Raw genomic sequence first — 27502 nt, forward strand, 5'->3', positions numbered from 1 at the left:
CCACGTCCCCTTCCTCTGGCCCCCACCCCCAACCACTGATGGTTCGGTGGTTTTCCAGCTTTTATGTCCCCCCCCCCCATTCTAATTTTGTAAACTGCCCAGAGAGCTTCGGCTAAGGGGTGGTATATAAATGCAACAAATAAATAATAAATAAATAAAAGGTTGAAAAGGCTCACCTAAAGCTCAGTTACTGGCAGTAAAGGCTTTAAGCTACAATATGCTGGCATTTTGGCCCAGCCCCCTCCCACCTTTGACCCCACCCACCACTGGAATGGGGCCCCCTGAGAGCCTCACCCAAATCGCACTTGGCGCTTGGGCTGAAAGTGATCCAACGCCCTGGCCTAAACCAACCACAGGAGGTATGAAAATATAACCAAGGGCAACAATTTCTCCAGGCATGTTTAGCCTGGAGAAGAGAAGATTGAGGGGAGACATGATAGCACTCTTCAAATACTTGAAAGGTTGTCACACAGAGGAGGGACAGGATCTCTTCTCGATCCTCCCAGAGTGCACGGAATAACGGGCTCAAGTAAAAGGAAGCCAGATTCCAGCTGGACATCAGGAAAAATTTCCTGACTCTTAGAGCAGTACAACAATGAAACCAATGACCTAAGGAGGTTGTGGGCTCTCCCACACTAGAGGCCTTCAAGAGGCAGCTGGACAAGCATCTGTCAGGGATGCTTTAGGGTGGATTCCTGCATTGAGCAGGGGGTTGGACTCGATGGCCTTGTAGGCCCCTTCCAACTCTGCTATTCTATGATTCTATGATTCTAATGACTAACACCCCACCCCAAACCACAGGTGATCGAGAGTTGTAGTCCAAGAGCCTCTGGAGGACCCACAGTTTCCCCACTCCTGGACTCCAGGAAGGCCCTCACAGGAAAAGGTGGTCCTAAAGATTAGGGTCACGGTGGGACTTCAGGCAGAACTAGCCAGAACTCCATCTCCAAAAGAGGCTTATTATTATTATTATTATTATTATTATTATTATTATTATTATTATATTTATTTGTATCCTGCCTTTTGCCCAATACTGGGCCTCAAGGCGGCCAAGGTTTGGCACCTTGGATAGCTCCTTAAGAGCAAGGCCGGTGCCAGACTATTTTGCGCCCTAGGCAAGGCGAGGTGCTTGCATCCACACACACCCCAAAATTGCCACCTTCGATTCAGCTGTTCAAGAAGAGTTTCTGAACTATTATATTTTCCTTTTATTATGTTTTTTTTTCTTAAAACAGCTAATTTGTATAAAGCTGTGACCCTTAAAGGGCAGTACTGCGGCCCTCTGAGGTCTGCGCCCCAGGCAGCTGCCTAGTTGATGAATTTGTCACCTCTTCCGACGTGAATATACCCGGTCACTACGTTCAACATCTAAGGTCCTCCTCCGGGTGCCTACTCCGAGAGAGGCTCGGAGTGTGGCAACGAGGGATAGGGCCTTTTCGGTGGTGGCCCCCAGACTATGGAATGATCTCCCTGACGAGGCTTGCCTGGCACCGACGCTGCTATCTTTCCGGCGCCAGGTTAAGACTTTCCTCTTTGCCCAGGCATATGGCGGCACATCTTAATCACCCACATGTTTAGTTTTTTAACGGTTTTTAATGCTTTATGTGTGTATGTTCTGTGTTTTAGAATTTTAAATTTTGTATACTCGTTTTTATCTCAATTTTAGAATTTCTGTAAACCGCCCAGAGAGCCCTGGCTATGGGAGCGGTATATAAGTGTAATAAATAAATAAATAAATAAAATAGTAGCGTCAGCCCTGCTTTAGAGTTCTGGCTGGTTCTGACTGAAATGGATTCACAGCCCCATCAGAATGGGAGGCACCAGCCTCCATTAATCACAGGTAAGGACTGTGTGGGTTTGGTTCCTGGACAAGGAGAAATACACAGGTGCTTTGCTCACCTTTCTGTGAAGACATGCTGACCGCCTGTATCTCCCAGGTGGTGATGGAATCAGGGAGAATCAAGGGTTCCCTGTGGGAGAGAGGAATGGGACCTTATGACCCAGCGAGGTCAGGAAGGAACCAATGGAATGGAAGAGAACGCTGAAGAGAAGAGTGCTAGAAGTTGGCAAGTGACTTGTGACTCTGTCCTGTTCCCAGTCAGAAAGTTCCCAAGGTGATGATGTCTTCTCCCAGGCTTTAGGGTGACTCCGCCCACCAAGTAGCCCATTGACTCCCCTGGACCTCATAGCTTTAGGAAGGCTAAGAGCTGGGCCTCATTCTTCACACTGAGATGATAGACGTATATCTTGATCCCACTACCATGGGCTGCATTATTTATTTATTTATTTATTTCGCATCATCAATGTACATGGTCAGGGCTGGGCAAAGCTGGTAATAGGCCCGGGCCAGATAGGAAATGTAGGCTCCATTTCAAACTGCTCATTAAATATTTTTTAATCAGTTCTAAATACATATGAACTAGAACAATGTATAAAAAAGGGAATGGCAAGCACTTTTATTCAAGATGTATATAACACATCACTTCTTCACATTCAGAAATGGTTTACGTGGTTTTCTTTGGGCAAACAACAGAAAAATCAAGCAACTTTGCCCAGGGGGACTCGGAGTAGGGCCCCTCAAAATCATAGGCCCATGCCCACTGGCCCCACTGTACATGGTGCTGTCCATAATAAAATAATAAAACAAGCAAAACCCTGCCGCATAGGCTTACATTCTAATAAAATCATAATAAAGCAATAAGAGAGGGAAGAGAATGCACCAAATAGGCACAGAGGACAATAAACCTAACAGTGTGAAAGTAAGAACAAAGTCAAGTTCGAGAAGCTGTAGAAAAAAGAAAAGTTTTCAATTGAGCTTTCAAAACCATAATTGAACTCGTGATCCACAAATGCTCTGGAAGAGAATTCCAGGCAAAAGGGGCAGCGAGAGAAAATGGAGGAAGCTGAGCAAGAGAAGTAGAGACCCTTGGGTGGGTAAGAAAATTGGCTGCATGTGGAGACTCACAGGATGGAGTGCTTCCTTGTGGCGAAAAAGCAAAATCCCCGACATGTAGAGAACTAGCGTGTCAGAGGTAATGGGTAGGACCATATATGCACACATTTATGATGTGTGTGTGTGTGTGTGTGTGTATGGAGCAGCATACCCCCACCTGGATTCCGAAGTGGTACAGCTGAGGGTCAAAACAGTCCTGCCTTTACATTTGGGAGAATGAGATCTTTGCTGGGACAACAGTTCTCCGTAGACACATCAGAAGCTGCCTTGTATAGAGTCAGACCAGTGGTCCGCCTAGATCAGTCATGTCGACACTGACTGGAGGTGGCTCTCCAGGATTTCAGGCAACGCTCTTACCCAGCCCTACTGGAGAAGCCAGGGGTTGAACCCGGGACCATCTACCACCACAAAGCACATGCTCTAGCAAAGAGCTATGCCAGGGGTCCCCAACCTTTTTGGATCCATGGACACGTTTGGGAATTTGAGAAACTGCTGTGGGCCCCACCACAAAATGGCTCCCATTATGGCTGCTGGGGGGTGCTGAAAAGTCAAAAGTGAGCTAAAAAGGGTGGGAAATAGAGAGGCAAGAGGCAGGGAGAGAGGGGAAAACAGCAAGGCAAAGGGGGAAAGGGGAGAGAATGAGCAAGACCAGAGGTTGGGAAGGGGAGAAACAGCAAGGTGGGGAGAGAAACAGCGAAGCTAGAGGGAGGGAGAGTGGTGGAAACAGCAAGGCAAAGGGGTAGAGGAAGAGGAAGGCTAGAGGCTGGGAAGGGGAGAAACTGGGCTAAATACTTGGGATGGAATAGCATTGCTTCAGGCTGGGAAGGAGGTAGAAGAGAGAGAAAGAGTGAAGCTAGAAACTAGAAAGGGTGAGAAAGAAGAGTACATCAACATTTCCCAAGGTTTGTATTAAAAAAACTTTTTTTTTGAAGGGGGCAGGGTGTGGAGAGCTTCTTGGGTGATCGTGGTTGCTGTGGAGCTGGCAGGCCCTGCCTTGGGAATCCACACCCCTTCCCCACGGCTCATAGCTGTGTGTGGGCCTTCTCTACTGCTAGCCTGGACCTGGGATTCCCCCCCACCCCCATTAGGCCCAACCCTGGGGGCTTGTGATCCCTCCCCCAGCTTCGCACTCAGCCTCTTGGTCCCCAACCTGGTGCCCTCCAGATTTATTGGACAACAACTCCCAGCCTCCCCAGCTAGCATGGCTGGCTGGGGAGTGTTGGATGATGTAGGCTAACACATCTACAGGGAACCAGCCTGGGAAAAGTGGGCCTAAGGCAGCGTGAGGCCCGGCACTTGGCCATCAAGGAGCACCTCTAACCCCCTGGAGAAGAGAAGGGACACGGGAAAGATTTCGTGGCCCTACTCACGTGTGGCTGCGGTCTACAGTGTACGTTTTCCAGAGCCAGCTCTCGGGGAAGACACTTCGGACTTGAATGAACTCATCGTCAAATAAATCCTCTTCGTCCTCATCGGCGTGAGCTACATGGAAATAATAATAATAATAATAATAATAATAATAATAATAATAATAATAATAATAATATATTTCTTACCTGCCTCTCCGTTTGGATCAAGGCGGGGAACAACAAGAAGTATAAAATACATAAAACTGAATTAAAAACATAGTATACATTATTAAAACATCCTATAAACATCTAGAGCCTCGTGTGGCGCAGAGCGGTAAAGCAGCAGTTTCTGCAGCTGAAACTCTCCCCATGGCCTGAGTTCGATCCCAGCGGAAGCTGGTTTCAGGCAGCCGGCTCGGGTCGACTCAGCCTTCCATCCTCCCGAGGTCGGTAAGATGAGTACCCAGTTAGCTGGGGGAAAGGTAATAACGGCCGGGGAAGGCAACGGCAAACCACCCCGCTATAAGGCCTGCCAAGAAAACGTCAGCGAAAGCTGGCGTCCCTCCAAGAGTCAGTAATGACTCAGTGCTTGCACGAGAGGTTCCTTTCCTTTTCCTATAAACATCCTAAAATATCACTGGATATATCAGTCTTTATAGCTTTCCTGAATGCTACGAGACTGTTAAGTTGACGAGTCTCCTCCGGCAGGCCATTACACAGTCTGGCAGCAGCAGAAGAGAAGGTCCTCTGGGTAATACTTGTCAGCCTAATTTTGGCAGACTGAGGTAGATTCTTTCCAGAGGACCCGAGTGTGCGGGGCAGATTGTACGGGGGAAGGCGACCCTGCAGGTAGCCTGGACCCAAACCATGTAGGGCTTTAAAGGTAATGGCCGACACTTTATACTTTGCCTGGAAGTAAAAGCCCAGTTTCAAGAAGGCTGACACATTTCGAACTGTTCTTTATTCTAGGCCTAGTCAGGAGGTTGTTAGACAGTAATGCCTGCAGAATTTCCTCTAGCAAAATAATTGCTTCCTGTGATCATCTATGGCAAATAGTTTACCACATGAGACAATTATTTTGCTAGGGGAAATTCTGCAGGCATTACTGTCTAACAACCTCCTGAGTAGGCCTAAAACAGCCTTCCTCAACCTGGGGCGCTCCAGATGTGTTGGACTACAACTCCCAGAATGCCCCAGCCAGCTGGCTGGGGCATTCTGGGAGATGCAGTCCAACACATCTGGAGCGCCCCAGGTTGAGAAAGGCTGGCCTAGAATAAAGAACAGGCCGAAACACATTGGGCTTCTTGAAAAAAAAAAAGCATCCTGAGAACCCATTTCATTTCTTGTTGACCAGTTTTGGGTGCTTACCTCCTTTTGTTTTTGGTAATATATATTTAGTAATATATAAGTCAAATCAAATGAAGAGAGGAACGGGTCCTCAGCATGCAAAGGATTTATTTGTATGAAGCCCAACGCGTTTCGGCCCATGTCCTATTAAAGGCCTTCTTCAGGGGGTTGTTAGAAGATGTCTGGAGATTTTCCTCTAGCAATAAGATGTCTCCTCTAATAATTCATTGGCGAATTAAATAAATCCTTTACATCCTGAGCACCCGTTTCTCTCTTCTTTTGATTTAGTAATACATAGCCACCATGGTTAGTAGCCATTGGTAGTCTTATTTTTCTCCCACTCTAGTGAGTACATGACTGGCCCCAGGCTCTCTACTAACTCCGTGCAAGACTGTGGGATCCCCAGGATTTCCGTCGTAGGCTGGTTGCATGCTTGCAGCACTCAAGGAAGGCGTTACGACACTTCTGGGAGTTTGGCCCCTTTATCCGCCTGGCCCGCTGTTCACACGTCAAAGATTGGCGTAGCGGCACCATGCCGCCCTGGCAGCATTTCTGAGCATCGGGGTCTTGGTACTTAGAAACTGGGGAGAGAAGAGGGAAAGACACGAAAGTGAGTGGATACTTGTGACAAGAAAGAGAGAAAGACCCAAAAGAAAGGGAGCTGAGGTTTCACCCTCTCCTTTCTGTGAGCTCAGGCCACTGGGCACTTTACCCTGGAAAGAGACGAAGACCGAGAATGTTGTAGACACCCTCGGAGATGCTGCTGAATTAAAGAACATTTCCAGGCGTGTTATTTAATTCTTCTTCTTTTCTTTTCTTTTCTTTTTTTATTTCGTTCATAATATTTTGTGTTTCCTCTTGCCTTTTCCTCTTGAGCCATTTATTTTGTTGTGTGAAGTAGCCTCTAATGGATGCTTTGCTTGCATCCCAGACCATTCTTACATCTGTACCTTTATTTAAATTTTTCTCGAAGTATTCTAGAAGCCTCTTCTAGAATACTTTCGTTTTGTAGTAGTTACCCTGGGTCACATTTTAACAATACAAGCACATAATTTGTAACAATAGGAATACGTTACAGCCCTCAAAAGCTGACACTCTCTGGTATGTCCTGTGTATGTTGGACTCTGAGACAAGTGCTTTCAGACAGACAGCTCCCAGTGCTACCAAAAGACACTGTGCAGTTATTCCGTCTGTTACTTTTTACAGAGAAGAAAAAAACATGGAAGCAGTGGTGAGAGAACACCGGGGGCGGTGGGGGGACAGGACACACAAGTGGAAGACAATAGTGTCTGGACCCCCCTGGGAAATTCCATGAGTGCGGCAGAGTGATTAAAAAAGCCTCCTCTGGAAGCAGTGAGGGATTTGGAGCCATTTTAATTTCCATCCCACAATGCCCCCAAACACAGGTGCAATCTGAGGCATTGTGGGAAATTGAAACAGTGGCTCCCGGTGGGGACACGGTGGGAAGAAAATTAAAACAGTGGCTCCAAGCCAGACAGTGGCCCCGTTCAGAAGACACCTTAAACCACAGCTTTAACCTCAGTGGTTAAGCCAGAAAGCCAGGCCGAGTTCAGAAGACACTTTAAACCATGGCTTTAACCATGCAGGCATCAACACAGCCGACAACTGCCCAATGTTGCCATGTGCTGGCTTCAGGCCTGTCTGTTCGTGTTGGATTCCGGGGCACGAACCATTCCGCCCCCTCCCCCCCCATTGGGATGCCCACTCTCCCCCCTCCCTCTCACACCACTTACGCTTCTTCTTGAGCTCAAGATGGAACTGCAATGAGCGTGTTTTCCGGGAAGTATCAACATGGCACCCGTGAGCTGTAAGTAGCAAAAACACCACCATCACCATGAGAGTGATATGTTAAATTACAGGATACAGCTGTTCTATGTAAACTTAACCACGATGTTGTGGGTGAAACAGAGAGCACATAATTAACCTCTTCGTGAAAATGAATGCGGTTGATTTGTATTATGGGTGTCAGTGAGGGTTGGCGGCTCCGATATCAGTGGGGCGACGAATCCACTCCGGGTTTCAGTCAGAACCAGTCAGAACTCTAAAGGAGCTATAGCTGACTGGTTATGATTGAAATCCGGAGTGGATTCACTGCCCCACTGGGGTTAGAGCCATCAGCCTCCGCTGATGGGTGTTGAATCTGAGAGCTCTGGCTCTCCACAGCTCCCACAAACTGAGAGCCTACAGTGTGATCTGGCTGCTAAAAAAGCCAATGCTATTTTGGGTTGCATTAATAGAAGTATAGCTTCTAAACCGCACAAGGTACTGATTCCTCTCCATGAGGCACTGATTAGGCCTCATCTTTACTGTTGCGCCTAGTTCTGGGCACCACACTTCAAGAAGGATGCAGACAAGTTCAAATGAGAGCAACGAGGATGATCAAGGGTCTGGAAACTGTGAGGAGAGAGTGAAAGAACTGGGCATGTTCAGCCTGGAGAAGAGAGAGAGGCATGATAGCACTCTTCAAATACTTGAAAGGTTGTCACACAGAGGAGGGCCAGGATCTCTTCTCGATCATCCCGGAGTGCAGGACACAGAATCATGGGCTCAAGTGGCAGGAAGCCAGATTCCGGCTGGACATCCGGAAAAACGTCCTGACTGTTAAAGCAGTACGACAATGGAACCAATGACCTAGGGAGATGGTGGGCTCTCCCACCCTAGAGGCCTTCAATAGGCAGCTGGACAACGATCTGTCAGGGATGCTTTAAGGTAGATTCCTGCATTGAGCAGGAATGCATCAGTTGGACTCCCTTCCACCTGTACGAGTCTAGGATTCTAGGAGTCCCCAAATGGCCCCTGCCACTCCCGCTGAGCCCACCCCTTCCCCTCAATCACCAATCACTTGGTGCTTCCCTGGCTTTTCTCCAGTTTCCCCCCCCCATTCTAAAAGGCCGAAATGCCTCAGGCTTAGTGACTGACACTCAGAACTGTAAGCTACAACAGGCTCTCTTTTCTTGACCTTTGGGCCCAGGGGCCAATATATAGTTTTTGAGGTGGTGGTGGTGGTGGTGGAATTTAATCTTTTTAACTGACTACGTGTCATTCTTATTTTTAAAACGAAAACTAAAGAACAACCACTCCAAGGTGAGACGGAAAGGAGATGTAGCCACTAGCCAATAATTGCCCCAGACGTCCTCTTTGCCTCTCCTCACGCTTGCGGCAACTCACCTTCACGGAGAGGGTTTTGCACGTCCCCGGCACGAAGGGAGAGTCCGGCATCAGCAAAAACCCTGAGGGTATCTTCCCCACTGCCAGCTGTGCAGCCGAGGTCGTAGCTTCCCATGGCCTGGAAAACCTGTGCCCGGGAAGAAAAAGGAAAAGAGGATTGTGGGCACTGGGTGGGAGACCATATGAAAAGGAGGACCGGGCTTCTGTATCTCTAACAGTTGCATAGAAAAGGAAATTTCAGCAGGTGTCATTTGTATATATGGGGAACCTGGTGAAATTCCCTCTTCATCACAACCGTTAAAGCTGCAGGAGCTTTACTAGAGTGACCAGATTTAAAAGAGGGCAGCTTTAACTGTTGTGATGCAGAGGGAATTTCACCAGGTTCTCCATATATACAAATGACACCTGCTGAAATTCCCTTTCAATACAACTGTTAGAGATACAGGAGCCCTGTCCTCCTTTTCATATGGTCACCCTAGGCACTGGTATAGAGGTAAATTTTGAAGTGCAGGCACTCCTCATGACAGTCCCCATAGCCTCATGACAGTCCCCAGAGCCACAACCCCAAGGACAGTCTAAAATGGCAGGCAGCTGTGTGGAGCCCTGCCAAATAAACAAATACACCCTTATCTGGACAGATAGCCTAGCTACACTTATCCACACTCTGGTAACCTCTCGTCTGGATTACTGCAATGCGTTATATGTTGGGCTGCCTTTGAAAATGGTCCGGAAACTTCAGCTGGTCCAAAACCGACCAGCAAGATTGTTAATGGGGACTGGCCAACGAGTCCACCTTACGCCAGTACTTTCCCAGTTCCACTGGCTGCTAGACCATGTCTGGGCCCAAGTCAAAGTAATATTGAAGATGATGATGATGATGATGATGATGATAATGATTTATTACATTTATATACCGTCCCATAGCTGAAGCTGTCTGGGCGGTTTATAAAAATTAAAAACAGTGAACATTAAAAACAAATATACAAATTTTCAAACCATAAAAAGTGTATAAACAGACAATATTCATTTAAAAACAACTATTCTGGGGTCAGTGAAGAAAAAGACCCTCAGCATATGCTGTTAAACGCCTGAGAGAAGAGGAAAGTCTTGACCTGGTGCTGAAAAGATAACAATGTTGGTGCCAGGCGAGCCTCATCGGGGAGATAGTTCAACCATAATCATAATCATAATATGTGCTGGTATTAACATTCAAAATCCTAAACAGCTTGGGGCCAGGCTATCTGAAGGAACGCCTCCTCCCCTATGTCCCTGCTCAGGCCCTAAGTTCATCCTTAGGGGTCCTTCTCTGCGAGCCCCTGCCAAAGGAAGTGAGGCAGGTGGCTACCAGGAGGAGGGCCTTCTCTGCTGTGGCACCCCGGCTGTGGAATGAGCTCCCCAGAGAGGCATCTATGTTGTATTCTTTCCGGCAGACAGGTAAAACCCTTTTTATTTTTCTAGTATTTTAGCAATTCACTATTTTAGCAGCTGTGTGGACCCATCTCAAATAAACAGTTCTAGCAGTTTTCGCCTCTACCAGGAGCAGATCTTTGGTAAAGCAAATGCGTCTTAATTCCTCGCTCGAGACCAAGCCACCCAAAATACTTTGCACCACAGCAGAGAACAATATATAGATGGTGGGAGAATTCATTTCCCCCTAGTTACTTGTGAGGATTGCGGCTAAGCTCAGAGGGAATGGGGGATTCTGAAGGGGGCGGCAGATGACATCAGCGTCCCTGCTAATAAAAAGGTGTCAGGGCTGTGTCCCTGTGAGCCTTGCCTCTGCTGCACTGCTGATGATAGGGAAAGGATGGGATGAGGAATATGAATGGGTAAGAAGGGCTTACTCTGAGAGATACACAGGCAAGGAATGCGGAGCGGGGGGAGATGACTGAAAATATCCGGTCATCAGATTAATTTTAAGGGTTTGGATGAACGTGTGGTACTTCGCTATACAGATCGACACATTTTGACTAGGCTTTTGTATTATTATTATTATTATTATTATTATTATTATTATTATTATTATTACTACTACTACTACTACTATTATTATTATTATTATTATTATTATTATTATTATTATTATTATTTAGTAATGCCCCTGGTCCTTTCACAAACTGTGTGGAAGCAAGTTCAGGGCTGATCAAGGACCTTGTGGGGCAGCAAAAGGTCAACCCATCGCAGCAATGCTGTGAAAGGCTATTATGGGCAAGCCAAGGGCCCACACACATTGAGGACTTTCAGATGGGGTGGGGCGGGGAAATTGTGTTTCCTTACCGTTGCTCTCTTCCTGGTTCAATTCCACGCTTGAAACAAGCACAATTTCACCGAGAAGAGAGCAGCCATCATGTGGCCTGTACATTTCAATGGGACAGCGCCTTCTAGTGGGCATTTTATAGCGCAACCTCAGACAAATTGGGTTTTCTGAAGTTTATTTTGTGAAGGAGAAAAGGAGCAGGAGACACGCAGGAGCCTGATGGCGACATCCAAAGGACCCGCAAACATCTGTGAGTAGCCACTAACGAGCGTGCTATAAATTGCTCGTTTAAATAAGACAGGGAAAAGATGGGTTGGGGACAGTGGAGGTTGGTGGGACTGATTTCAGTGGGGCTGTGAATCCATTCTAGATTTCAGTCAGAACCAGTCAGTCCAAATCAGTCAGAACCCTAAAGGAGCCATCTGAAGTGCTGAATCCAAGCTCCAAAATAGGTTCAGATCCTTGTGAGTTCTGTCTGGTTCTGACTGAAACCTAGAATCGATTCACAGCTTCACCAAAACCAGAGCCAACAGCAAATCATTTGAAAATGCCCCGTTTGCAACACCGAATGCGAACAGAGCGCATGTTCTCCAAAAATTGCTCACAAAATTCCTAAACTTGTGTTTGAAAAATGTGCACATTAAAAAATGGACTTTGAGGAGTGCATACCTTCGAGTGTGATTTTAACAAACGTAAATTTTTAAATGTATATTTTAATACACTTAAATGCACACACTTAAATATTCTCATTTTGCCGCTTTAGTCAATGGAGGAAAAGTGCACACTTTTGAGAAAAGCACATGTTGCCCCGATCAAAACGCGCACTTTTCCCGTTTGGACAAACCGAAAAAGTAGGATGCAAACGGAAATGGGAGTGAGCCAAACCGAGCTTTGAAACTGAGTCTGGGGTGTTTCGGAGAACTCGAACGGCCCTGGTTCCCCCACCCTGAGACGTACCTTGTCCTGCGTGAGGCGATTCTTCCGGCTGAGGGCGAAAACGGCGGCATCAGTGGCAGCGAGAGACACGACGGATGACGTATCCGTTTTGATGGTGAGCGTCACGGGGTCCTGGGGCCGCAGTTCGTTTTTGTTCCCCACTGTGCCGAGTTCCAGCTGAAGATGGGACAGGCAGTGTTAGGGACGCCAGGACACGTTTAATGCCCTGTACTTCCCTTGCAAACAGTTTTAAAAATCCCAGGCAACCGCCCAACGCTTGCTAGGCCGCCGCCACCCCTCCCTGTTCCTTTCATTCTCCCTCATCTTCTTCTTCCATCTATCACCTGACTTTCTAGTTGGGGCCAGTGGAGGCTGGCGACTCGGACTTTAGTGGAGCTGTGAATCCATTCTGGGTTTCTGTCGTGTTTCCCAAGACCTCCCGCCTTCTTGGGAGATAAAAAAAGAGGTCTGCCAAGTAATCCACAAAGCCTCATTCAGGCAATAAACATCTCTTCCCACCTGAAGAGAGTCCAGCCTCTAGGAACTTTCCTCTAGGCAAAACTATGCAAACCAAGCGAGACAATTGTCCTTTCAAGAAAAAGGGAAAGCCTTTTCGTAGAACGCTTTAACTTCAAGGAAGCTGGTTCTGAATCCTCTTCAAATACTTATAAGGTTGTCACACACAGGGGGGCCAGGATCTCTTCTCGATCCTCCCAGAGTGCAGGACACGGAATAATGGGCTCAAGTGGCAGGAAGCCAGATTCCAGCTGGACATCAGGAAAAACTTCCTGACTGTTAGAGCAGTGCGACGGTGGAATCAGTTACCTAGGGAGGTTGTGGGCTCTCCCACACTAGAGGCCTTCAAGAGGCAGCTGGACAGCCATCTGTCGGGGATGCTTTAGGGTGGATTCTTGCACTGAGGAGGAGGTTGGACTCGATGGCCTTGTAGGCCCCTTCCAACTCTACTATTCTATGAAGAAGCCTTTGGCGAGAAGCTAACCGGGCCGACCTTCTCTCGCCTTCCTTTAGCTACACCCGTTTGAATCTGCAGCGGACTCTAGGATCAGCTAGCCCTGAAGTGCCCTCCCCCTTTGGAGAATACTGATTTCCCATAGACTGTGCGGCAAAGGTTCATTCCCAGCTGGTGAAGAGCCCATGACAGTCACCTCCCCAACTCCCCGTGTAGGCTGGTACATTTCTGGCACTGTGTCTTCTGCTTCAGAATCTGATTCCGATTGATTGCCTGAAACTCCTTCCCCCAGCCTAAAGGGAACCGGCCTAGTCATGACAGCTTCAGTTAGAACCAGCCAGAACTCTAAAGGAGCTATCCGAGGTGCTGAACCTGTATTCCCAAAGTAGGTCCGGCACCTTGGTAAGATCCTTTAAGGTTCTGACTGCTGCCCACTGACATCAGCGCCACTGGCCTCCACTGATTTAATGTATAAATCAACACCACAATCTGTAGGAGTGGGTTCTGGGAAGGAACGTTCACGACAGCAAGCTCATGTCCAAGCAGGACTCACTTTCCCCTCGCAGCGGTCAACCACGTCCACCCAAATGGAGTTCGCCACAACTTCCTCTCCGAGGCGGTAGAAGGCCACAAAGCGAAACGCCGGCATCAGCTCAGGTGTGATCTGAATGGAGACTGCAGTATAGGAGCCGCGGGCCACTTTATCCACAGATACAATGTCCCCTTTGTTCAAAACCTGGGAGAAAAAAGCAAGTTCAAAGCGTAGGACTTAACATGAATGTGTAGCGCTTTTGAACATTCAAAGTGGTGATATACACTTTGGCTGCATTTGCACATAACACTAAGCCAGGGTTTCTGTTAACTATGGGCTGTTGCTTTAGCCATGAATTGTCTTGCAGACAAGCAGGCAAACTACAGTTCGTTATCTTTGTTTCTGGTTTGTTTCTCTCCCACCCATTTTTCAAGACTTCAGAAATTTCATTTCCAGGCTGCTGTTGCCAGGCCTTTCTGTTTCAGAGTAGGCAGACAATGTCTCAATCAAGCCAAGGATAAGCCACGGTTCTGGATTCAGACGCCAAGCCTTGTTTTAAACAAGCCAGATTTCGGAAGTGAACAACAAATCTTGGCTTCTGTTTGTGGTTTATAGCTGATTAACGAACTAGGGGTTATTTGAAAGGATGGTTTGGACACAACAGAGCTGTTCACATGGCACAACGGCCCACTATTGGTTATTTAACCCATGATGAGGCTGCAGTGCATGCACTTGGCTGCCATTTTGAATATGCAAGCCCTGCTCAGGGATTGTTGCTTCATGCAAACCTGGCAAGAGTGGGTTATGTGAGAGTGAAACAACAGTTGCATAATCCATGGTCTGTTTTAGGGTGGCTTAATCTTTGCAACCATGCTTGCCAAGTTTGCACAACATGACAGTCCCTGAGCAGGGGTTGGATATGTAATATGGTGCTTCCAGGTAGGTTAAATAACCCATGATATAGTGTGTTGTCCGAACTTGGTCACTGATAAACCAGCTTTCAGCTAACTGCACTATGGCTTAACGTTAAGTGTGAATCAGGCCATCATTTTGCTGAAATGTGCAGAAATAACACATGGTATAGCCCTACTTGGACTGTAAAACAGATGAGGGAATCACATGTTTGAACAATTCATTACATGGACAATCTGCATGCCAGGGAAAAGGCCAGGCTAAAAAATGTATCTATTTTCTTTAACAAATTTATATTGACTCTGTTCAGATGACACTTTGGGCAACGTGGTTATCACTAACCATGCCTAGTACTGCTGCCACACAACCATGGAACCATACCCTGCTGTGTGGTTTGCCTAAACACACCCTAACCACATACCTCTCCGCTGATCCTGGTAGTCCTTCAACTGGTCCGTTCCGCATCCCAGCATCCCTTGTGGCATGCACAACCCTGGACAGCCAATTCCTGGCTGTTGTTGGCGGCCATGTTGAGGCTATGGCTCCTGCGGATGCCCACTAAAAGACCAGCTGAGGCTTCCGCCAGCCATTACAAGAGTTGTCTTCTCTGTCCCCACCTCATGATACGTCCAACATGGTGGCCCCAGCACAGATGTGCTTTGTGGGGGATTTGTGGCAAGAATACAAAATGGCGGCTGGCACGTTCAGAGCTGCTCTGCAGAGCTCAGCAGCGGAGTTCCTGCTGGCCGGACAGAGCAGCCTGGCTGATTTCTGCTGTTCTTTCTGCGGAGCTCTATGGTAGCACTGATTTAACCACAGGGGCCTTACAGATGACACACTAAGCTACGGTTAGGGTTGCTAACCCTGTAACAGCATGTGGTTAGTGAAGATGGTTTAACCATGGTTATGTGGCAACCACGGTTAGGGAAAATCATCTGTCAGGGATGCTTTAGGGTGGATTCCTACATTGAGCAGGGGGTTGGACTCAATGGCCTTGTAGGCCCCTTCAAACTCTGCTATTCTATGATTCTATGAAAACACCCTACACAAGACTGGTAAGCCTTCATGGTTAGCTCAAAATGCTTAACCACCATGTTGTCTGAACAGGGTAATTGTTTTAAAGATGTATGAGTGTTTCAATGGAAATCTTGTAAGTTGCTTTAAGCATCACTTGAGTAGAACAGAAAACGCAAGGTATACATCAGACTTCCCCGACCTCCAGATGTGTTGGGACTGCAACTTCCATCATTTACATATTTAAATAAACAAATTTACCTTCACTCTAATGTGCTAACTTTTCATAAGGAGGAGGTGCTTTAAATATGAGGAGGCATTCCATTAATCTCCCACCCGCATCCTGAATTGGTACAGTCCAGGAATGCTGGGGCCACATACACTTTTGCATGTTTAGATCAGCCCAAGGGCACAGAGCGAGGGATATGGGGAAGCTGAACTGCTACAATCACTTAAAGGCTCGGTTAGAGGCTCAGTGTAACAAGCCCCAAACTCATTCCTACCTGGGGCTGAATAAAGAGGTGAGGGTCAAACCTGCTTCAGCCCGAAGGCTAAATCCAGTTTCGGAGAAGCTTTCGAGAACTGCATGATGGTCAGGGCCAAAAGATTGGGGCCAAAATACCAGCACGCGGCTGCCATTGTGAATATACAAATCCCTGCTCAGGGGTTATGGTGTCATGAGAACCTGCCGAGCGTGGGTTATGCGAGAGTGAAACAACCCCTGCATAACCCATGGCCTGTTTTAGGATTATTATTTATTATTATTATTTATTTATATAGCACCATCAATGTACATGGTGCTGTACAGAGTAAAACAGTAAATAGCAAGACCCTGCCGCATAGGCTTACAATCTAATAAAATCATAGTAAAACAATAAGGAGGGGAAGAGAATGCAAACAGGCACAGGGTAGGGTAAGCAGGCACAGGGTAGGTATTATTATTGTTTAATCCTTGCATAACTCACGCTTGCCAGGTTCACACAACGCAACAGCCCCCTACATTAAAGTGTAGGAGTAGCATTTCTATCTTTCAGAACGGCAAAAAATGGGCAAAATCTGGGAAATCATCAAAAATTCAGCAGTGGGGGAAAGGGGAAGGGAAAGGGGATGTGTCAGGCCAGATTTGGCCCATGCGCCTAAGATGTGGAAGCTGGAAAAGAGCCAACCACCCTTGATAACATCAGAGATTCACATTCATCCCAGAAATGATGGGGCCCGTCGTCCTGCCGCAAGGACTCACCATGTAATAGAAATTGGAGAAGGCTTCTGATCCAACGTGTTTCAACCCTAGCCTGAGGGTCTCTCCGGGGTTCAAGCCTTGGTATTTGGCGCTTTCGATGATCAAGTAGTTGCCGCGTGGGGAGTTCGTGGCTTTGGCGGTCAGGGTGACTTCTGCCGGAGACTCAGTCCCAGCTGTTAGCTGTGTGGGCAACCAAGACACACACGTTGGTCACGTCCAAAACAGACTACTGTAATGCTCTCTGAGCTCCCTTTAGGGTGCAGTCCAAGGCATGTTTAGATGGGGAAGAAGACATACAACTCCCAGCATTCCCCAGCTGGGAGTTGTTGCCACCCCATCCTGTGGCAACATAATTCCTGCTCAACCCATGCACTGGTAAATGAAAATATTATTATTAATATGCCATAAGCGTTCAGAGCTCTCCCTCCTCCTCCTCCTTCAAAAGAAAACTGTCAGTTGATGTGAACATCCGACCGCTTGCGGGAGAAGAAGCGGAAAAGAAGGCCATCCACGGACGGGAGTTCTTATGTTCATTGAACCTCCCTGTTTCGAAGGCCCGGGTCCCCTCCCCGCTTCCCTTAGTCCAGGGGTGCAGAACCTTTTTCAGCCCAAGGGCCGGGTTCCATTTTGGAGAAGCTCCGAGGGGCAACATTCCGACGGTGGGCGGAGCTGAAGGCAAAAGGGGCGTGGCCAAAAATACCAGCATATTTTACCTTAAAGCTTTTACTGCCAGTAAGTAACTAAGCCTTAGGAGAGGCCTTCCAGCTGCTCAGAATGGGGCCAAACTTATTTATTTGTTTATTTATATACCGCTCCCATAGCCAGGGCTCTCTGGGCGGTTTACAGAAATTCTAAAATTGAGGTAAAAACAAGTATACAAAATTTAAAACTCTAAAACACAGAACATACACACATAAAGTATTAAAAACTGATTAAAAACTAAACATGTGGGTAATTAGGATGTGCCGCCATATGCCTGGGCAAGGAGGAAAGTCTTAACCTGGCGCCGGAAAGATAGCAGCGTTGGCGCCAGGTAAGCCTCATCAGGAAGATCATTCCACAGTCTGGGGACCACCACCGAAAAGGCCCTATCCCTCGTTGCCACATTCTGAGCCTCTCTCGGAGTAGGCACCCGGAGGAGGACCTTAGATGTTGAACGTAGTGACCGGGTATATTCACGTCGGGAGAGGCATTCTGTCAGGTATTGTGGTACCAAGCCATATAAGGCTTTATAGGTCAAAACCAGCACCTTGAATTGGGCTCGGAAACATACAGGCAGCCAGTGCAAGCGGACCAGAGCAGGTGTTATATGGTCAAACCTTCCGGTTCCCGAAATCAATCTGGCCACTGCATTTTGCACGAGCTGCAGCTTCGTGCAAACTTAAGCAATAGTAAGAGTAAAATCAACAACCTCGTTTGTATCGGACTGGAAACTTCTGATAGAATAACATGCAAGAGTCACAAAAGAATGATTTATGTGTTTGTGGTTTTTACATATAATCTGTGGTCTTAATACACAACACTGGGCTGGCTAAAGCGAAGTAATAGATAGCCCATACGTCTGCCATGAAGAATGCCTTAAATGGAGTATGTTTTGTATACGTGTTTTTACTAGTTGTACTGTGTTGTATTGTTAGTTAAGTGTGTGATGTTCTGTTATGTTTTCTCTCTTTTTGCTTTCTTCTTTTTTTCTTCCTTGTTTGTAGAAAACAATAAAACTGTTAAACTGCAAAAAAAAGAATGGGGCAAAAACTGCAGAAAACCTGGGAAACGCCAAATCATCAGTGGTTTGGGAAAAACAGAATGGGGGGTCAGGGGAAGGGAGCATGGCCTTCTGGGAATCCGGTTTCTGCACCCTTATTTTAGTCCAAGGGGCCGTCTATATGTATGGAAAGCCCCACAGTGGCTGTGGATCGGCACTGCGTCAGTTAGACAACGCAAACGCAGCTTCGGAGCCACTGTGGGGCTTCCCAGTTTGAAAAAGTTTATTATTTATTTATTTACAATATTTATATACCGCTCCCCATTCAAAATTTCGGAGCAGTGTACAAGATAAAATAAAATAAAAGCAGAACAAAACACTTTAAAATAGATGTTAAAAGAAGCAAAACGTACAGTGAACCGTGGCTGGTCATTAAGGAAAGCCTTCCTGGAATAGTGACGTTTTCAGGAGGAATACAAAGTTGGCACCTGCCTGACCTCCAGAGGCAGGGAATTCCATAGGAGGGGGGCCACCACGGTAAAGGCTCTTCCCATGGTGGACTCCAGTCGGAGGATGGGTCTTTTCTGGAGGGTGGAGGGGCTGGTGGCAACAGTGGCGTCCTTGGCGTCCTGGTGCTCAGCGCCTTCATAAATCGCCCCTTCTTCCTCTCTCCAGGGCTGTGTGGGTGGTGTGTAAGGATGGGGGAGCACTGCTCTGCAGCAGCTCTCAACTCCCTTCCCTCCCTGACATCTTTGGGGAAAGTGCAGGAAGAGGCAGCTGATGCCCAGAAAACCCGTCTTCTCTCCCCAGCGTCAGAATTACCTGACGATGCCCCCGGGAGATGAAAAACACGGGTTTGAGTGGGAGGTGGCACCAACCCTCCCCCTTTCTCAGATGAATGATTCTGTCCCATCCCACTATTAGTGGGGGGCATGGGGTGCAGCAGGCTGTACCGTGATAGTGATGGATGTCGCTCTGGGAGAAACGTTGATCCTGTGCGTCACGAGCCCCTGATCATTGCTGCTTATTTGCTCATCGTCAGGAGATGGAGCTCCAGCCATCTGGGCTGAGAAGTGGACTGGAAGGCGGGCGGCAGGTGTGCCGTCTGGAAGAGAAACAGTCGCCTGCAGTAGGGGAAAAACACACAACCCAGAAAGGTTCAGGACATATAGCTGTGGGTTCATACAGTGATGATTTTATTCTTTCATTTATTTACAAGACTTCTGTACCGTTTAATATATTGAAATCCCGAAGTGGTTCAGATGAAAGTACAACTAGGGTGACCATATGACCGGGTTTTTGATGGCAAATCCGGGAGGGGGAGGGGAAATCCGTTTTTTTTTAAAGAGCAGCTCTAATGGGAATTAACAAAAATGCTTATAACTCCATCATTTTTTAAGATAAAGACATGAAATTTGGCACAATAGCAGCTCTTAGGAAGGGTTTTAGTCATACCAAATTTGAAACAGATCCGTTCATCCATTGATTTTTTTGAATTTTTTAAAAATTGAGCTTTTAAAATTATTTTTTAAATTGTCATTTTTAAAGATAAAGAGATGAAACTTTGCACCATGAAAGGATTTAGGTAGAGCTTTAGCCACACCAAATTTGAAAAAGATCCGTTCATCCATTGATTTTTAAGGAATTTTTTTAAAATTGAGGTTTTAAAATTATTATTTTTAAAATCGTCATTTTTAAAGATAAAGAGATGAAACTTTGTGCCATGATAGGATTTAGGTAGAGCTTTAGCCATACCAAATTTGAAACAGATCTGGGGCCAGTAGCAAACCCTGTTAACAACAACAGCAGCTTGCAATGAGTGAAGATACAGTCAGAAAAGATATTTGAGGGAAGGGGAGAATGTAACACACAGAGTATAGCAAAAGCTTCAAAGTACAGCAAAACCTACAAAAGTAGGAGAGAGTGAAGTTAATTTCAGATACATTGAATCTCTCACTTGTTCTTTATTTCAGTGATTTTAACATTAAGATGTTATGTAGAACAGATTTGTCTTAAATGTGTGCTGTAAAATCAGACATGTGACCAAAGATATGGTCGGGTGGACACGCCCCCTTGGTACTGGACATGCCCCCTTGGGGCGACCATGTTGTCCTCCTTTTTGGTTTCCAAAATATGGTCACCCTAAGTACAACATCATGTTATCTTTCTTGATAGAAAGGCAGGAGACAAATCAAATTGATCAATATGATCAAAGCCTTTGAGGGATAAATTCTCCATGGAGGGGAAGGCTATCAATGGCTACTAGCCCTGATGGTTGTGTGCTACTTCCAGTATTCGAGGCAGTAAGCCTGTGTGCACCAGTTGATGGGGAACCTGGGTGGGAGGGTGCTGTTGCACCATGTCCTGCTTGTGGGTCCCTGGCCGATGGCTGGTTGGCCACTGTGTGAACAGAGTGCTGGACTAGATGGACCCTCGGTCTGATCCAGCAGGGCTCTTCTTATGTTCTTATGATCACACATAGGGCCCGTTCAGAAGACACCTTAAACCATAGTTTTAACTATGGTGGTTAAGCCATAAAGCCAGGCCATGTTCAGAAGACACCTTAAACCATGGCTTTATTCACCATGGTTAAAGCTGTGGTTTAAGGTGTCTTCTGAACACAGCCTGACTTTCTGGCTTAACCACCGTGGTTAAAGCCGTGGTTTAAGGTGTCTTCTCAATGGGGCCACAGTTTTAATTGTTTTTAATTGTTTTTTATTGCTTTTAAAAAAATTCCTACTGGTTTTAATTTGTTAACGATTTCATACGTTTGTAGCTGTGTAAATCATTTATGTTTACATTGTTCCAATTTTATCCGTACGCCGCTCTAAGATCCCAGCGATATAGGGCAGGATACAAATGTTTTAATAAATAAAATAAATTATAAAATAATATATTAAAACCAGTAGAAACTTTTTAAAAAGCAATTCAAAACAATTAAAACTGTGGCCCTATTAAAACTGTGCCCCCCCACCCTGGGGCCTTCAAAGCATTTAGACAGCCCCCAGTTTAAAGGATAAAGTACCAGGTGTGTGTGTGAGAGAGAGAGAGAGAGAGAGAGACAGACAGACAGACAGACAGTGTGGCACCGTTCAGAAGACACTTTAGACCACGGCTTTAACCACCTTGGTTAAGCCAGAAAGCCAGGCTGTGTTCAGAAGACACCTTAAACCATGGCTTTAACCACGATGAATAAGGCTTTTTGCTTTAGCCACTGTGGTTAAAGCCGTGGTTTAAGGTGTCTTCTGAACACAGCCTGGCTTTCTGGCTTAACCACCGTGGTTAAAGTTGTGGTTTAAGGTGTCTTCTGAACAGGGCCTGTGTGTGTGTGTGTGTGTGTGTGTGTGTGTGTGTGTGTGTGTGTGTGTGAGAGAGAGAGAGAGAGAGAGAGAGAGAGAGAGAGAGAGAGAGAGAGAGAGAGAGAGGTGGAGGGTGAGAAAATGAGTGGGGGAAGGCTTTGTGTGTGAGAAGGAGCATGTAGCCCTTAGGAGCAAAAAGGCTGTAAACAAGGACAGGCTATGCGGGCCACCTCTAGACACAAGACAACACCACGTGGATCATGTGCACTGCAAGAGACCCAAGAGACGCACCAGCACTTCAAAGGGGGCACCAGGCACAAAATGGCGCTTGGTTTTAGACAGGTCCACTGAATACGGAGACAACACAAACTTCACGGAGGCGAGCTCTTGTTCCTCCAACTCTCCACCTGCGAGAACAAGAGAAAAGTCCATGAAGGAAAGGAAACAGACATGACTTCCCTTCTCTCGGGCGCAAACATACAAAGGCATGCCCGAGTAAGATATTGCAAGCAGCCAGCAGAATAAATTTCCCAGTCCATTCTCGTTCAATGAGCTCAAGTGAACAACATCGCACAGGTCTACACTGCTAATTGGACTCCACGCAGCAAAATGGGAGAGTCGATGTCACTGCATATGGCACCCTGAGTTTTAGGGCAGAGCTGTGCACTTCAAAAATATTCGCTAAAAATTAATGCACATCTCATTAGGGCTGAAAAAAGGAAGAGAGGGCTAAACAACTTGGGACCAGGATACCTAGCAGACCACCTTCCCTTATATTCCCCCCTGATGACAGTTATGATCTTCAGAGGAGGTCTTGCTGCTCATTCTGAAACGAACTGAATGTCACCTTGAAGAACAATGATGACAGGGCCTTCTCTGTAGCGGCACCCACCCTCTGGAAAACACTCCTTCATGCAGTTTGGGAGGGAGAAAATGTAACATCCTTTAAACACCTGCTGAGAATAAATCTTTTTAGACAGGCTTTCCCTAGACTATAACTTATTTTGGTTTTATATGATATTTTTTAACTTTTAGGGCTCATTCAAAAGACATCTTAAAGCATGGCTTTAACCATGGTGGTTAAGCCAGAAAGGCAGGCTGTGTTCAGAACATACCTTAAACCATGGCTTTAGCCATGGTGACTAAGGCGAAAAGACAAATTCATTGGCCTGGTTCAGACAACACATTAAACCATGTTGCTTAACCACAGAATGGTTAAGGGAATGCATTAATGCATTCCCTTAACCATTTTGTGGTTAAGCAGCATGGTTTAGTGTGTTGTCTGAACCAGGCCACTATGGTTAAATCTATGGCTTAAGGTGTCTTCTGAACACGGCCTGGCTTTCTGGCTTAATCACCATGGTTAAAGTCATGGTTTAAGGTGTCTTCTGAATGGGGCCTTAAAGTTTTAAATTTTGACTTGTCGTATTTTATGGTTTTCATTGTAGACTGCCCAGAAAGCTTCGGCTATTGGGCAGTATAAAAATGTAATAAATAAATACATGCATAAATAAATAAATAAATAAATAAATAATATCTTGAGAAATAACAGCCACCAAACATGGAAACATCTGTGTGGTTTTGGCTAAGCATTAACGTTAGACGTGCAGTTAGCGGATAATGCAGGGTTCCCATTTCTGAACATACTTGCTGTCTCTATGACAGTGGCTGAGATGTAGAGTGCCGTTCCAACCAAGTCCTGCAGAGGGCGCTCCAGTTTCTCAGAGAGAAGGCTGCGTGGTAGAGTGAGCGATCCAAGGCCCTCAGTGACCTGAGATGGATGGAATTAGGATCGGGAGTGGAGGATATAAAACCAGTTCTATTATGCATATTAAGGTAGGCTGCAAGCACGATCTTCATAGGGGCTGTCCATATGAGGGGAAAGCCCTGTGGTCACTGTGGATCTGTGCCGTGTCGATTAGATGATGCAGGCACAGCTTCGCAGCCACCACGGGGCTTCCCCACGATGCTGTGATATGAAAAAAGTTGGGAGATTTATCCCAACTTTTTCTAAGGGAGTGACGTTAACGCAACACTTGGCTGCGAAGTGTAATGTCACTTCGCAGCCAATCTGGGGCCAACTCAGGGGTGGAGCCTGGTGGAAGGCAACCAGCGATTGGTTACCTTCCACCAGGAAGAAGGTGGAGGCGGCTCCAGGACCCAGGTGGCCACCCAGAAACCCCACGCTCTTGCCATGTGCAGGCAAAGTTGCACTATAAAATGCCCACTAGAGGGTGTTGTCCCATTCAACTGCATTGAGGCTGGTGACTGCTGGTTGTCACACAGAGGAGGGCCAGGATCTCTTCTTGATCCTCCCAGAGTGCAGGACACGGAATAACGGGCTCAAGTTAAAGGAAGCCAGATTCCCGCTGGACATCAGGAAAAACTTCCTGACTGTTAGAGCAGTGCGACGGTGGAATCAGTTACCTAGGGAGGTTGTGGGCTCTCCCACACTAGAGGCCTTCAAGAGGCAGCTGGACAACCATCTGTCAGGGATGCTTTAGGGTGGATTCCTGCATTGAGCAGGGGGTTGGACTCGATGGCCTTGTAGGCCCCTTCCAACTCTGCTATTCTATGATTCTATGATTCTTCCTCGTGTAATTACAGCTCATGGCAAAAGCGGAAGAGATGCAGGAAGCAGAGCCACGGTAAGGGAACGCAATTTTCCTCTGGTCAGAAGGAGCTCAAATAGGCTGAATATATAAGCTACACATAAGCTGAAATGAAGTACCAAAATGGAGAAGTGGATGCTGCAACAGCCAGCTGTGCCCTTCCATACGGTTTCCTCTTTCCCACCCTCAACACTCAGCCAGCACTTTGTGGCTGCTGAGCATACTTAATCCTCAAAAGCACTGAGATTTTATTTGATTTATTTAGAAATGTACGAGTTGCCTTTCGGCCCAAATAGGGACCCCAAGGTGGTTTACAGTTAGAACCTGCAACAATTTAAAAATGTTTACAATTTAAAAAAACACTATAAAAACAACTGAAAACTTAAAAAAAAAAATTAGGCCTGTGTCCTCTTACCGAGACCTGTTGCTCCAGTCCTGTGATATACATTTTCTTCCCTTTATCATCAGTGACGCCAAAACGCACATAAGCTGTGGCACTGACCCCCTTCCCATAGAAAAATCTGTTAGGGGAGGGGAGGAGGAAGCCAGGGATAAATGAAAGGTTAGATGGGGGTGAGGTTATTTAGGGTGACCGTACGAAAAGGAGGACAGGGCTCCTGTATCTTTAACAGTTGTATTGAATGGGGAATTTCAGCAGGTGTCGTTTGTATAAATGGGAAACCTGGTGAAATTTCCTCTTCATCACAACAGTTATAGCTGCAGGAGCCCTGCCCTCTTTTCAATCTGGTCACTCTAGTACAGCTCCTGCAGCTTTAACTGTGGTGATGAGGAGGAAATTTCACCAGGTTCTCCATATATACAAATGTCACCTGCTGAAATTCCCTTTTCTTAGGGTGACCAACTGTCAGGATTTCCCCGGATTTGTCCTGGTTTTTGTTCTTTCCATGGTGTCAGGGGGGATTTTCTATAATTTTCAATAATGTCCTGGAATGACACACCTTCCCCTTTAAGGCTGCCATTAGCATGGCAGGAGGGAGTGACATGCTTTCTTGAGGCACATCATTCCCCCACCCCGAGCTGCAATTGAGGTCTTAAAGGGGAAAGTGGGTCATTCGTGGACATTATAGAAAAGGCCCCAATTGGAGTGGATGGTGGTGGTGCAGAATGAAATCCTTTCCCCTCCTCCACTCCAATCGGGTTCTTTAAGGTGGCGGGGGAATAACATACTTTCTGCAGGACTCAGAAAGCTGCTTCCCCACACACACACTAGGTGTCCTCTTTTTTGGTTTCCCAAATATGGTCACCCTACTTTTCTATGCAACTGTTAAAGATACAGGAGCCCTGTCCTCCTTTTCATAGGGTCACCCTAGGTTATTATTATTAATAACAACAACATCAACACCCCCAAGTGCAACTTACTTAGCCTGAATGTCAATCCTCAAGTCAGCATCCTGCCGTTCTGAGACCAGAATATATTTCCGTTCTGGAACAATTGTCACCTCGAAATGGGGGAGCACTAAATGAGAGAAAGAAGACAGGCCAAAGTTTGACAGGTGCAGTTTTCCTCATCATCCCCACACAACCGTTGAAGAGCTCCTTGGAAAGTCCTAGTCTAGGGAATCTCACTTAAGGAATGATCATGGCCTGCTACACGTGGGAGCTGGGCCTCACCTGTGGTAGCCTCATGCTTGTGGAACACACTCTGCTCAAGTAGGCCTTACTCTACTCAACAAAAGGGATATTTATTAGGAAATTATTTTCCTAATAATTCCTAGGGTGTATTAGGAAATTATTTATTAGGGTATTTATTATTTATTAGGAAACATGGTGGAGAGGTTTTGGGGCCCCACCACTAAAAATGCCCTGTGTTGCATGCCTAACAGCTGGGTGGGCCTTGCTCTCTCACCTCTCCCTGTGATGCAGCCAAGTGAGATGTTGCTTAGGGTGACCCTATGGAAAGGAGGACGGGGCTCCTGTATCTTTAACAGTTGTATAGAAAGGGGAATTTCAGCAGGTGTTATTTGTATGCATGCAGCACTTGGCGAAATTCCCTCTTCATCACAACAGTTAAAGCTGCAGGAGCCCTGCCCTCTTTTGGATCTGGACATGCTAGGCAGGGCTCCTGCAGCTTTAACTGTTGTGATGAAGAGGGAATTCCACCAGGTGCTACACTATACATACAAATGACACCTGCTGAAATTCCTTTTTCAATACAACTGTTAAAGATACAGGAGCCCTGCCCTCCTTTTTATAGGGTCACCCTAGTGTTGCTTCTCCCCTTCTGGCTGCTCCGTGGAAAGTGTTGTGGCTACGTTTAGGGCCCTGGGAAAAGCCCAGCCTCACCACCCTCTGCAGCCAGCCTTGTGAAGCTGCATTATATTCAATCAGACCCATGTGCCATCTAAGTTCATTATTATAAGCCCATTATTGTCTGTTCAGCAGCACTCAGACAGAGGTTGTTGTTTTTAACCTGAGCCATGTTACTTGTAAGTCAGACAGCCTCATAAGCCTAGCCCTAGGCAATAAAAATGTGCCCTTTTCTCATGAACAGGAAAGCTATACCCAGGTTGTTTTAATTAGAAAATAATTGCATTTCCAGGATGCACTTGTTGTTGACTTGCAGCACTGAGCGTCTGTCATGGTGGGGAGAGGCGGGGAATGCAGCTGCCCCAAGAACATACCGTATTTTTTCACCTCGAACTCTGTTGTCGTGTTGGAACCCAGGGTGTTGACGAACTGGGCTGTGATCTTCCAAATCCCAGGCCTGGGGGCGGAGGGGGGGGACAAAGAAAGAAAGTGTGAACCCGTGCAGAGGGGGTCAGATCCAATTTGTCTGGAAACAAAGTTCTATGAGGAGAGACTGAAAGAACTGGGCAACTTTAGCCTAGAGAAGAGAAGATTGAAGGAAGACATGAGAGCACTCTTCAAATACTTAAAGGGTTGTCACACAGAGGAAGGCCAGGATCTCTTCTCGATCCTCCCAGAGTGCAGGACACGGAATAATGGGCTCAAGTTACAGGAAGCCAGATTTCGGCTGGACATCAGGAAAAACTTCCTGACAGTTAGAGCAGTACGACAATGGAACCAGTTACCTAAGGAGGTCGTGGGCTCTCCCACACTAGAGTCATTCAAGAGGCAGATGGACAATCATCTGTTGGGTATGCTTTGAGGTGGATTCCTGCATTGAGCAGGGGGTTGGACTCGATGGCCTTGTGGGCCCCTTCCAACT

General features: G+C 46.5%; 1 protein-coding gene across 1 annotated transcript in view; it reads right to left on the minus strand.

Annotated features, from left to right (window-relative positions):
• The window catches only part of LOC134396103 (complement C4-like), an 88819-nt gene that overhangs the window by 45112 nt on the left and 16205 nt on the right, over nucleotides 1-27502 (minus strand). Inside the window, exons 6-19 of the mRNA XM_063122459.1 lie at nucleotides 26955-27037; nucleotides 25693-25789; nucleotides 24728-24833; nucleotides 23348-23471; nucleotides 21992-22107; nucleotides 19355-19525; nucleotides 16700-16879; nucleotides 13555-13737; nucleotides 12053-12208; nucleotides 8839-8965; nucleotides 7404-7475; nucleotides 6030-6230; nucleotides 4324-4435; nucleotides 1900-1970 (exon numbers count right to left, since the gene is read on the minus strand). Of these exons, the coding sequence (XP_062978529.1) occupies nucleotides 1900-1970; nucleotides 4324-4435; nucleotides 6030-6230; nucleotides 7404-7475; nucleotides 8839-8965; nucleotides 12053-12208; nucleotides 13555-13737; nucleotides 16700-16879; nucleotides 19355-19525; nucleotides 21992-22107; nucleotides 23348-23471; nucleotides 24728-24833; nucleotides 25693-25789; nucleotides 26955-27037 (1799 nt within the window). The remainder of the gene's footprint in view (nucleotides 1-1899; nucleotides 1971-4323; nucleotides 4436-6029; nucleotides 6231-7403; nucleotides 7476-8838; nucleotides 8966-12052; nucleotides 12209-13554; nucleotides 13738-16699; nucleotides 16880-19354; nucleotides 19526-21991; nucleotides 22108-23347; nucleotides 23472-24727; nucleotides 24834-25692; nucleotides 25790-26954; nucleotides 27038-27502) is intronic.

Source organism: Elgaria multicarinata, chromosome 3 (genome assembly GCF_023053635.1).
Source record: "Elgaria multicarinata webbii isolate HBS135686 ecotype San Diego chromosome 3, rElgMul1.1.pri, whole genome shotgun sequence".
NCBI classification, from domain to species: domain Eukaryota; kingdom Metazoa; phylum Chordata; class Lepidosauria; order Squamata; family Anguidae; genus Elgaria; species Elgaria multicarinata.